This window comes from Vulpes lagopus, chromosome 10 (genome assembly GCF_018345385.1).
Source record: "Vulpes lagopus strain Blue_001 chromosome 10, ASM1834538v1, whole genome shotgun sequence".
In the NCBI taxonomy this organism is placed as follows: domain Eukaryota; kingdom Metazoa; phylum Chordata; class Mammalia; order Carnivora; family Canidae; genus Vulpes; species Vulpes lagopus.
In genome coordinates this window covers 107,729,168-107,742,025 of record NC_054833.1, presented here as the reverse complement: position 1 = coordinate 107,742,025, position 12,858 = coordinate 107,729,168, and the positions used below count along the sequence as shown (strand labels likewise).

The 12,858-nt window shown below is 46.2% G+C and overlaps 1 protein-coding gene across 1 annotated transcript in view; it reads left to right on the top strand.

Annotated features, from left to right (window-relative positions):
* Positions 1-12,858, top strand: part of CDH3 (cadherin 3) — a 45,484-nt gene that overhangs the window by 19,041 nt on the left and 13,585 nt on the right. The window contains exons 3-9 of the mRNA XM_041769872.1: positions 6,116-6,201; positions 7,514-7,639; positions 7,846-8,001; positions 8,094-8,238; positions 9,589-9,764; positions 10,460-10,588; positions 12,077-12,262. Coding sequence (XP_041625806.1) covers positions 6,116-6,201; positions 7,514-7,639; positions 7,846-8,001; positions 8,094-8,238; positions 9,589-9,764; positions 10,460-10,588; positions 12,077-12,262 — 1,004 coding nt within the window. The remainder of the gene's footprint in view (positions 1-6,115; positions 6,202-7,513; positions 7,640-7,845; positions 8,002-8,093; positions 8,239-9,588; positions 9,765-10,459; positions 10,589-12,076; positions 12,263-12,858) is intronic.

The window sequence follows — 12,858 nt, the reverse complement described above, 5'->3', positions numbered from 1 at the left end:
AGGCAGAGACATAGGCAGAGGGAGAAGCAGGCTCCATGCACCGGGAGCCCGACGTGGGATTCGATCCCGGGTCTCCAGGATCGTGCCCTGGGCCAAAGGCAGGTGCCAAACGCTGTGCCACCCAGGGATCCCAAGTGGGGCAGATTTTGTAGAAAACAGAGGGTTTCTGGGTTCCTGACATCTTTTAGAGTTTGGAGGATTAAGGCTTCTGGTGGGGTTGGGGGAATGTCAATCCATTAGCATCTAGCTGGATAACCTGATAGAAGAGGATGGGAGAGCTCATAGTCTCTTGTTAAGGGAAACAGCTTACAGGCTTACCTGGCCACCCCTCTGTTAGCTGAAGATCTTCCTTAAGAAGAAGGCTGTTTTGAGAATGGGAAACGAGATTGATTTTTTTTTTTTTTAAAGATTTATTTATTTTAGAGAGCACAAGTGGGAAAGGTGGAGGGAGAAGGAATAAGACTCTCAAGCAGACTCCCTGCTGGGTTGGAGCCCCAAGAGAGGCTTGATCTCACAACCCTGAGATCACTGCCTGAGCTGAAACCAAGAATCAGACAGTTAATTGACTGCGCCACCCAGGAGCCCCAGGACTGTTCTTTTTTTTTTTTTTTTTTAATCAGTATTTGAAAAGCTAATGCATTCATGCAGGTCAGAATTTAAAAGGGTATTGGGATGCCTGGGTGGCTCAGCAGTTGAGCATCTGCCTTCAGCTCAATCTTAAAAAAAAAAAAAATTTAGAAGGGTATTCAGTAAAAAGAAAAATCTCATCCCTGTTCCCTACCTGTTGGTTTTTCTGCTTGTAAGCCCATTTTTGGGGGGTCACCTTCCAGAGGTATTTTTCAAATACAGTTAAAAATGCAAATGTATTTTTGCCTGGGTGGCTCAGTGGTTGAGCATTTGCCTTCAGCTCAGGTGTGATCCCAGGGTCCTGGAATCAAGTCCCACATCGGGCTCCCCACAGGGAACTTGCTTCTCCCTCTGCCTCTCTCTGTGTGTCTCTCATGAATAAATAAATAAATAAATAAAATCTTTAAAAAAAACACCTAAATTGTTGTTTCCATCTAATGTTGAGGGATCTTTGTATGCATCCTTAACATACCTTTAAGGAATGCTGAATCACCTAAGGAGTTTTAGGTATTCCCTTTAAGCTTTTCTTAACTCTTATTACATTAAGGAACAAGTGTGTTTGGTCCTTCCACTCTTCAATAACTCTTAATAGCATGTGTCTCTCCTTTCAAACCAAGGGAAAGCAGGCTTCAGGTACAAAAGTTCAACAAACAATAGATGGTGGGGCCCAGAGAATAAGGCACTTGAATGCCTTACACCAGATCCCCTGAGCAAGTTAATGTCATTGCCTACAGCTGTCTCTGTGTCCACTAACTGCATCCAAGGCAGACCCTGACATAACGCATTCTCTTAGTCCTTTACTTATATTCTCATTTATCAACCCTGTAAGAGTGATACTGTTATTTGCCCCACTCTAGTGCTTTCCCCTAAACATCACACTGCCTCACCGGGCATCTAAAAATCAGACTCCATTATTTTAACTGATGGAGAAGGAGAACAGGTAGTGGGAGGTGGGGAAGAGATAAGGAAAGAAACTCTCAGGTGTATCTGAAAGACACTCAAGAAGGATAACAGTTAAGAAAATGACTCAGGCCATTCTAGCTCCTATGTAACTTCAGTGAATTCATTTAACCTCTGGTTCACATACTAGAAAATGGACTTTAAATCTACTCCATAGGGTGCTTGGTGAAGATTAAGTAAGAAGGCATTTAAATGTCGGCTGTTAGTATTAATTCAGGAGGGGAAGAATTCCTGACTCCTGAGAATGGAGCAGCCTGTATTAGTTTGCCGGGCTGCTATAACAAAGTTACCCAGACTTAGGAGCTTAAACAACGAAAAGTAATGTGTGGGTAAGGTTGGTTTTGTGTGAGGCCTCTCGCCTTGGCTGTCCTCTCTTCCCTCTGTAACTGTGTCCAGACTCCCTCCTCTTATACGACCACTAGTCATGTTGGCTTGAGCCCTACCCTAATGACATCGTTTTAGCTTTGGCACATCTCTAAAGGCTCTGTCTCCATGTACAGTCCTGAGGGTTAGAACTTCAACATATGAGTTTGGTGGGGAGAATGAGGCAATTCATGTGAAGAATTTGACAGAAAATTCAGAAAAATAAGTTGTTGGTATCACCAGTCATTGGAAAGGGTCATTTCCTTTCAGTCTTTTGAAATGTGCATAGTTGCATATCTCATATAGGCCTTTCTACATTCCGCTGACTTTCACTTCATAGCATAAGAACTTCCCTAGATAACTTAAAAACTCTACTATAAATATCATTTTGCATAGTTGGATAAATAATCCATGGAGTAAGCATTCCATAGATTATTTAACTGTTGCCCTATATTAAGGTGATATAACCGTTGTCATATATCATTCCTGGTCCTTTTAGCTCTAGGCCAAAGCAAGATGCCTGAGAAGATGAGACTCTAGGGCACCTGGGTGGCTCAGTCGGTTAAGCGTCTGCCTTTGGCTCAGGTCATGATCCCAGAGTCCTGGGATCGAGCCCCACATCAGGTTCCTTGCTTGGTGGGGAACCTGCTTCTCTCTCTCCCTCCGCCTGCTGCCCCTGCCTGTGCACACGCGCACGCACGCTCTCTCTCTCTAATTAAATAAATAAATACATTAGATAGATAGATAAAATCCTAAAAGAAGAGGAGACTCTAAAGCTCTGTGCAGGAGGCAAAGGGCAGGGTCACCCTGGGAGTCTCGCTTCCTCCAGGACCCTCTGGAGCTGACTCAGACCTAGATTCCTCTCTTCCCTCCTACGGGCCAAGCATGTCACAGCCCTCCACTCTTTAGTAGGGACCTTGGCAAGGGGGCAGCCTGGTTTCTAAGTATCTTCTCTTTGTCACAGGCACATTTCCAGGCTTCTGCCACCGGAGTCTGCCTCTCTGTGAGCTCTTGGGTTCTAGGGAGCTGGCACCAGGCTCTGTGGAGCTTAGGGCAGCTCTGCTGTTCGCCTTTCAGCCTCCCTTCCTTGCCACTTCCATTCACTGAGCCCTCTCCCCAAAGATGACCAGCATCTTAACTTCATTCACCTTGGTTAGCAGTGCCTGTTCTTGAACCTCACGTCGATGCGCTCACACCTGTGTCCTCTTAGATCTGGCTTCTGTCATTCAGCAGTAGGTTTGTAAGATTCATCCGTGTCACCTGTCCTTGTGGTTGATTCATTTCGTTATGTGAATATACCGAGGTGTTTCTGTCCTTTCTGCCCTGATGGGCCTTTGGGCAGTTTCCAGCTTTTCACCATTAGGAATGGTGCTGCCGTGAACATTATAACACATGCCTTCGGGGGAGTGTGTATGTGCTTGTTGGGTCTCTACTGCAAAGTGGAATTGCTGGGTCCTGGGGAATGTGTATATTTAGCTTTGGTAAATACTACCCAACAGTTTTCCAAAATGACTATTCCGTTTTGCACTCCCACATCAGACTTCTGCTGTTTTTTCTTAGTGAAGTAAAATATATGCATAACATAAAGTTGACCATTTTAACCATTTTAAAGTAAATAATTCAGTGGTGTTTTTTAGATTTAATTTTATTTATTCATTAGAGACACACAGAGAGAGGTAGAGACACAGGCAGAGGGAGAAGCAGGCTCCTCACAGGAAGCCTGATGTAGACTTGACCCCGGGGCCCGGGGATCACGCCCTGAACCGAAGGCAGATGCTCAACCTCTGAGCCACCCAGGCATCCCTTTAATTCAGTGGTGTTAAAGCACATTCATGATGTGATACAACCAGCATCATAATCCATCTCCAGAACTTTTTCATCATCCCAAACAGAAGCTTTGTACCCATTGGACAGTAGCGCCCCACTTGCCCCTGTCTAGAGCCCCTGGTAGCCTCAAATCTACTTCCTTTCTCTATTAACTATTCTAGGTACCTCGTATACACGAAATCCTTTGTCCTTTTGTGACTGGCTGATTTCACTTACCATGATGTTTGCAAGGTTCATGCATATTGTAGCATGTGCCATAATTGCGTGACTTTTGAAAGCTGAGGAGTATTCTGTTGCAAGGACATACCGCATTGTGTTTATGGACACTTGGGTTGTTTGCACCTTTCAGCTACTGTGAAAAATGACACTATGGAAATTAGTGTGCAAGTATCTGTGTGTGCTCCTCCTTTCAGTTCTTTGGGTGTATACCTAGAAATAGAACTGCTGGATCACACGGTAGTGCTCTTTACCTTTTGAGGAGCCACCAAACTTTTTCACACAGCAGCTGTACCATTTCACATTCCCTATGCCAGAGTGTTCCAATTTCTGGCCAGCACTTGTTATCTCTCCCCTGATTTTTAAAAAATAGTTTACTGGGCTGCCCAGGTGGCTCAGCGGTTTAGCACCACCTTCAGCCCCGGGCGTGATCCTAGAGACCCAGGATCGAGTCCCGCGTCGGGCTTCCCCCGTGGAGCCTGTTTCTCCCTCTGCCTGTGTCTCTGCCTCTCTCTGTGTGTCTCTCATGAATAAATAAATAAATAAAATCTTTTTAAAAAAATAGTTTTCCTAGTAGGTATGAAGTGGTATCACATTGTGACTTTGATTTGCATTTCCCTGATGACTAATGATTCTGAGCATCTTTTCATATACTTATTGGCCACTTGTAGATCTTTTTTTTTTTTTTGGACAGCTATCTTTTCAGGTCCTTTACTTATTTTTTAAAATTTATTTATAATTAGAATGTTTGGTTTTGAAATTCTGTTTTAGGAGTTGTTTCTATATTCTGGATATTTGTCATTTGGAATTCTACTTTTTATTTTAAGATTTTATTTATTTATTCATGAGAGAGAGACATAGAGAGAGGCAGAGACACAGGCAATGGAAGAAGCAGGCTCCCTGCAAGGAGCCCGATGCGGGACTCAATCCCGGCCCCAGGATCACACTCTGAGTAAGAAGGCAGATGCTCAACTGCTGAGCCACCCAGGTGTCCCTAGAATTCTACTTTTTTAAATTTAATTTTATTTATTTATTCATGAGGGACACAGGGAGAGAGAGAGGCAGAGACACAGGCAGAGGGAGAAGCAGGCTCCAAGCAGGGAGCCCGATGTGGGACTCTACCCCGGCACCCCAGGATCACACCCTGGGCCAAAGGCAGATGCTCAGCTGCTGAGCCACCCAGGCATCCCCCAGGAATGATTTTTTTAAACAATCGTCATCATAGAGGAAGAAGGGAGTGGTGACAGCAGGGAGAAGAAAAAATTAACCAATCATCATCTGAGACTAAAGGATAATTTTTCAAAAAAGGACAGTTTTTTTTCCTGTGGCACTGTCCCTATGGGCCAGGTTGTGCTAGAACCTGGTGAACCAGTGTACACCAGTGTCTGGGCCAGCATTAGGGAACCACACGGACAGCGCATGGTGCTGAGGGGCCCAGGTGGGCCCTCAGGTCCCCTCTTTTCATGCTTTGACCACAAGAAAGGGTGGGTAAGAACATGCTCTAGAGAATACTTTGGAATAAGGCCCATCTGGCTTCTGAACCTCAGTTTTCTTATCTTTCCAAAGGAGCTAATTACCTACCTTGGTTGTTAAGGTAGTTGTAAGGATGAAATGGGCATGGTCTCTAGCTTCCTGAATGGTAGTTATCACCTCAGAGTGCTTCTTTAAAGGGTGGCTAAGCAGGGGGGGGATTCAGAGGGACAGCTAGAGGTTGTCCAGAATGATCTGTGTGAGCAGCCATGTAGCAGGATGCATATTGCATGTAGGTAGACTCCTAGTCTTCTGAAATGGTGACAGTCTCCTGCCTCCAAGTATGACTTTGGGTTAACCTGTGTCTCATGAGACCACCTGGGGCCGATGTGCTGAATGACTATGATCTTGATTCTTTGGTGTCAGGAGCAGATAAGGGGTTGGCCCACAAACCACAAACCTTTGGTCTTCCTCTTGAGACCAAAGTTGGAAGCCCCATCTGAAACTCCTATTTGATCAGAATGGAGACCAAAGCCAGGTCTCTGGAACAGCCCTTGATCCTGTCAGAGGGCTGTTGTCAGATGTTGCTTCCCCTGATGTAACTTCCAGAAGCCCCCTCCTTCCTAATACTGTCTTTCTTTCTTCTCCACAGTGATTTGCATGGACTGCCCTGGGCAAGAGTCAGCCCTGCTTAGCACTGATAGTGATTTCGCTGTGCTGAATGATAGAACAGTCCAGGTAAGATACCACGTGCACTGGCAAGGTGGAAGAAACATGTTCTCCTTGCATGCTCAGCTTGCTGCTGGCCGGGACGTCCTGGTTGCTGTGGCCATGGCGAACCACGTTGCCCCTTCAGAGGAGGCCGTGCTAGCCCTCAGTTGCCCACAGCTTGCAACACCCCGATAGAGGCGCCAGAGTCAGGCCCGTGGCGCAAGGAACTGCCTTGGGTGCAATCACCCAGTGCCCGCCCCTCGGATTCCCTTCCCACTTCCGTTTCCTTCTTTTCTTTATCATCTGGCTAAACCCAGCGGGAAAGTGATTCCAATGCAGGGCTGCCAATCCCATGAGCCTCTGGGAAGACAGGCCTGAGGCATTTTGTTCTTTTAATTTTTTGAATAACTAATATAGCCACATAGTTCAAAAATTTGAAAATATTAAAAAGTTACACAATGAGGAGTGCCCGGGTGGCTCAGTCAGTTGAGCACCTGCCTTGGACTCTGATCATGATCTCAAGGTCCTGAGATTGAGACCCGCGTGGGGCTCACTGCTCAGCGAGGGGTCTGCTTCTCCCTCTCCCTCTTCTCCCTCCACCCTTCCCAGTCCATACTCTCTCTCCAAAAAAGAAAAAGAAAAAAAAATTGAAAAACATACACAGCAAATAACCTCCCTTTGTTTCTCTGCATGTACCTAATACCCTGTCCTAGACACAGATAACCACTGTTCCCAGGTTTTTTTTCCTCCTAAAGTTTATTTATATTAAACATATTATATATTTTTATGTATTTATACATAAAGAGATACACAAATACTCTTTTTCCTCCTGTCTTTTATGCAAAAGCTAGTGTACTATTCACATGTCTGCACCTTCTTTCTGCACTTAAAAATAGATGAGCATACTGTCTCCTTCTGACAGATAACCCTACCTTTAATTTCTTTTGTATATCCCCCCACATTTTGTTTATATACGAGCCTCTGTGAATACATGGTCTTATTTTCCTACCCTTTCACACCAAAGATGGTACATATTAACTCCGTTAATTTGTTAAATAAAATACCTTGTTCTTTTTCATTTAATAGCATATATCCAAGATCTTTCCATACCAGCACATAGACTTCCTCATTCCTCATTTTTAGTGCTGTATGGCACTTCCACTAGATGGAAGTATTAGGATGTATTTGATTGGTTCTCTATAAATGAATACTTAGGATTATTTTCAATTTGTCTTTTGCAGTAAGCCCATTTCGGTCTCTCTCCTCACTCTTAACTTCTGTAAGTGAGAGGATGTCGGGTGTCTGCATGTCTGGGTTAAGCGGTCCCCTCTCCTTGCAGGAAAGGAAAGCATTGAAGATCTTTCCATTCGACCGTGTCTTGCGAAGACAAAAGAGAGAATGGGTGGTTCCACCGATCTCTGTCTCTGAGAATGGCAAGGGCCCCTTCCCCCAGAGGCTGAATCAGGTACAATTGCGCCTTCTCCTGTGGAGTCCTTGCTGGCCTCAGGGACCTTCATCGAAAAGCCTGCTGATGGGGTTTCTTGCTCCTTAGAGCCTCCGCCATGGGAGCGGATTCGGATAAGGCAGCGCCTCTCCACCACCCCTCCCCACCTCTGTTGCCATCGTGAGATAGTTGAGACTTTGTCAGCTGACATTTTCTTTTGCTTCTAGCTCAAATCTAATAAGGACAGAGGCACCAAGATTTTCTACAGCATCACAGGGCCCGGCGCAGACAGCCCCCCCGAGGGTATCTTCACCATAGAGAAGGAAACAGGCTGGTTGCTGTTGAATAAGCCACTGGACCGGGAGAAGATTGCAAAGTATGAGGCAAGTAACCTGCAGCATCTGCCAAGAAGCAGGGCCCCATGGCCAGGTGGGGAGGGCGGGGCCAGGCTGACCCCACACCTGTGCACCCACAGCTCTATGGCCACGCCGTATCAGAGAACGGTGCCTCAGTGGAAGACCCCATGAACATCTCCATCATTGTCACAGACCAGAACGACCACAAGCCCAAGTTCACCCAGGATGTTTTCAGAGGGAGCGTCTTGGAAGGGGTACTGCCTGGTAAGAGGACGGGGGAGGGGACAGCTGGAGAGAGAGGTTCCCTGGGCCCAGACAGCCTTGGGTCAACTTCTGGAACCATCTAGAGGTCTGACCAGACCTCTACAGGCTGGAAGAACCCTCCATACCTGATTTCCTCAGCTCTGTATTAGATCACCTGGGATCATCTTAAATATTCAGAGTCTCCCACTCCATCCCAAGATGCCTGAATAAGAATGATCCTAGAGTATGGCCTGGAATCTGTGTATTTAAAAATTTCCCAGAAGCTTCAGATGATCAGCCATGTTTGAGAACCACTAGCTTTGGAGCTACAAAGATCTAGATTTGAATCTTGATTTGCCTCTTTACTTGTGACCTCTTTTGCTGTAACCCTGGGCAAGTTCTTTACTTCTGAGCCTCAATCTTCACATCTGAAAATGGGAACAATGGGGGTACCTGGGTGGCAGTTGAGTGTCCAACCCTTGATTTCAGCTCAGGTCATGATCTGAGGGTCCTGGGATAGGGCCCTGCATCAGGCTCTGCACTCAGCATGGAGTCTGCTTATCCCTCTCCCTCCCTCTGCTCCTCCCCCCACTTGCGTTCTCTCTCTCTCTCTCTCTCAAATAAATAAATAAATAAATAAAACCATTTTTTTAAAAAAGAAAGAAAATGGAAACAATGTGACCTGCAAAGAATTGTCAAGATTAAGATATAATACATAATGACCTCAAAGACAGATGCTACTGGGGAGGAGTTCTCTTCCTTCCTTTCTGAGTTGTGGAGAATTCAAGAAGTGTGAGTTGGCTAGATTGCCAATATAGAAATCCCCCAAAGAAAAACAGTACCTTAAATGAGATGGAACCTCATTTTATCCTTATAATAAGAAGCCTACAGGTGGACAATCAAGGCTTGAATGGTGCTTCAATCTAGGCCCCTCCTCTCTAGTTGCTCTGCTATTTGGGCTTTATTTCCAAGATTACCTCATGGTTGCTGCTAGAGCTCCAGCGGTTACACCTGGAAGTGGTGGGTGAGGAGAATAAGCCCCATCCTCAAAAAGCACGTTCCCCAAAGTTGTATATACTATTTGTCAGAATTTAGTCTCAAAGATATAGCTGACTAATTGCAAGAAGGGATGGGAAATAGTCTTCGTTCCAGACAGGACTGTGCTCAGCTTAAAATGGTTATGAGGATTTTGTTTCCAAGAAAGACATGAAGAATGGAAAATGAACACCAAGTATCAATCTGCCACAAAGTGGAATAAGGGTCCAAGCTAATGGGCAGGGTGGAGCCTCTCAGAGTTCTGAAAAGTGGGCAAGGCTGGAATTGGAGCTAAAAGGGAAGGGTGCTCATTCATTCATTCCTTCTCCCCTCTAGGCACTTCTGTGATGCAGGTGACAGCCACAGATGAGGACGATGCCATCAACACCTATAATGGGGTGGTTGCTTACTCTATCCATAGCCAGGAGCCAAAGGACCCACATGACCTCATGTTCACTGTCCATCGGAGCACGGGCACCATCAGTGTCATCTCCAGTGGCCTGGACCGAGAGGTGAGTGGCTCTCAGGGAAAGTGCTGCCTACCCAGGCTTGCTCAGGCTGGAGCCTGACGCTCAAGAGTAGAGCCCCCCCCCCCCCATCCGTGCCCCAAAGCCCAAGGCAGAGCAGTGAGTATCCAGGTCAATTGGGAATGGCTGCTGCTTGCTGTGTTCCCATGTTGACGTCCCACAGCTCTCTAGAGCCAATGGCGTGGTGCCAAATTATCTCGTTAAGGCTGAGGAGCCAGCTGTAAAATGCAGGCATTTGATATTTTCTGTAGGTTTTCTCATTTCCTCTCGGAATGGCTCACTTAGCATGCACATTTCCCAGATTTGTCCCTTGTGTGCTACAAAGTAGAATTAGCTCCATGGATATTGGAGTTGCCTACTGTTTCCTAATTAATACTGTTGCCCAAATCCCCACTCAAAGCTCCCATTCTGCATCACCCCAGGACCAGGGGGCAATGCCCAGACCAGACTCCACCCCCGGTTGGCCCAGGAGAACTATTTGGGTCTGTATTCCTGCCGCCCCCCACCCCGCCCCTGCCTCTGTTCTTTCCTGCAGTGGGTAAGCAGTGGGCCAGGGATTTAAGAGAACACTGGGAGGTGGGGGACATACTCCCCTTCCCTCCACAGCCATCCATCCAGGGCTATGCCTCTGGGAGCCCAGGCTGAGGGACCCCTCAACCTGAACCTCCTTTCATCCCCAGAGAGTCCCTGAGTACACGCTGACCATCCAGGCGACAGACATGGACGGGGATGGTTCTACTACCACTGCAGTGGCCATAGTGGAAATTCTCGATGCTAATGACAATGCTCCCATGTTTGATCCTCAGAAGGTAAATGCGCTTTCAATCCTTCTTCCCTCAGCAGGTGATAGAGGACTGAAATTTTCCTTTTTTTTTTTTTTCTGTCCAAGGTTTTCTTTTCTTTTCTTTTCTTTTTTTTTTTTAAATTTTTTTTTATTATTTATGATAGTCACACAGAGAGAGAGAGAGAGGCAGAGACACAGGCAGAGGGAGAAGCAGGCTCCATGCACCGGGAGCCCAATGTGGGATTCGATCCAGGGTTTCCAGGATCGCGCCCTGGGCCAAAGGCAGGCGCCAAACCGCTGCGCCACCCAGGGATCCCCAAGGTTTTCTTTTCTAATGAAATTCTGAAAGCAGCTCACATTGCTTGCTATCCCGTCCCACCACTTCCTAGTGTGTGACCAGAGGCAAACGACTTAACCTCTTTGTGCCCCGATTTCTTAATCTGTGAGGTGGAAACCATATTACCTACTGCATTGTTCTGAGTTTTCTTTTTTTTTTTTTTTTAAAGATTTTATTTATTTATTTGAGAGAGAGGCATGAGAGAGCGCAAAAAGAGAGTAGCACGCAGAGGGAGAGGGAGAAACAGGCTCCCCACTGAGCTGGGAGCCCGAGGTAGGGCTCAATCCCAGGATGTCGGGATCATCTGAGCAGAAGGCAGACGCTTAACCAGCTGAGCCGCCCGGGTGCCCCTCTTCTGAGTTTTAAATGGCATAATCTCTGTACAGTTCATAACAATCCCTGGTACATAAGAGCTCAGTATGAAAATCCTTGTCGAGGGGCGCCTGGCTAGCTGAGCTTAGTCATCGGAACACATGACTCTTGATCTTGGTGTCATGAGTTCAAGCCTCACACTGGGAGTAGACTTTACTGAAAGAGAGAGACAAAGAAAGAAAATCCTTGTCGATATGAAAACTTACGATTTGCCTCACCATACTTGCCCACCTTCACCTAGTGAATGCCTTGTATACCTCCAGTGACAGAGGACTCTATGCCAGTCGGGATGACACCCACCCCCCTTCCATCTTTAGATAACTCTGGCTACTAAATATTATTTAGGCTTGATTAAAAATTTGTTCTGAGTAACTGAATTCCCATTGTTTGCCACCTGTTCCAGAACTTCCAAAAAAGTTCCTAATCAGTGCCACACAGCAGTCAGGCACTTAGTCTTTCTCACCACCTTCTTCATACCTTTCTGACCTCAGCTGGATGGGTGGGCTATGCATGGCAGGGTTTAGGGCACCCAGACCAGTGAGATGACTGGGGTATTTTGCCCCTGGATGTAGAAAAGGTAGGTTCAAGATCCCTGTGCTCTGTCCCAGCAGCTGATACTCGGGACTATGTGCATGTGTGTGCCCTGAAACCCTGATATATGGGTTGGGCGGTCCCAGAAAGAGTGAATGGCATGGAGCTCCCCTGGAATTGCACGGAGGATCCATAGCTGGTGAAGAGTGGAACAGTCTCAGGGTGGGTAGAGAGCCCTCTGCTCTGACTATGCTGTGCTTCCCACACCAACAGTACGAGGCCCGTGTACCCGAGAACATGGTGGGCCATGAGGTACAGAGGCTGACAGTGAGTGACCTGGATGCCCCCAACTCACCAGCCTGGCACGCCACCTACCGCATCTTGGAAGGTGATGACGGGAACCATTTTAGCATCACCACCCACCCAGAGAGCAACCAGGGCATCCTGACGACCAGAAAGGTGAGTCGGTTTGGGCTTTAGACAAGGGCCACCCCTGGGTTAGTCAGGTCTTCAGCCTCCAGTACAAGGAGGTATACCACCTGCCTTGTGACACCTGCTCTGGAACATTCACCAGAATTCACAGGGAGTGTACCAGGCTTCTGACACTTTCCCATCCCTCTTGTGTTAGGGAATGAATTTGTTCAAAGTAAGTCTTATCAAGGGACTCAATTCATAAAAGAGGTCAGAATCCCAGATGTGATTGAGGCACATTAGTGGAGCCTCTCCTCCCAAATCCTGGTGTCCATGGCTGCCCCCAATTGGTCTTCTCACACAGAAAGTCTCTGTTTTAGTGGAATTCTTACTAGTTTTACATTTTATCCATAATGCATATGTAGGTTTTTGCACAGTAAAATGTTTTAAGTTACTTAATAGTTAGACATGGTTGCCTCTTAAAAAGTCATTCAATAAAATTGATGCTTTAAGAAAATGGGCTTGATCTTTCTTTGATTTCTTTTACCTCCTGGTTTATTTTGAGGAATGGCCTAGTTTGAGAAGCAGGGTCTTATATAATACTTTTTTTATTTTAAAGATTTCATTTATTTATTTGAGAGATG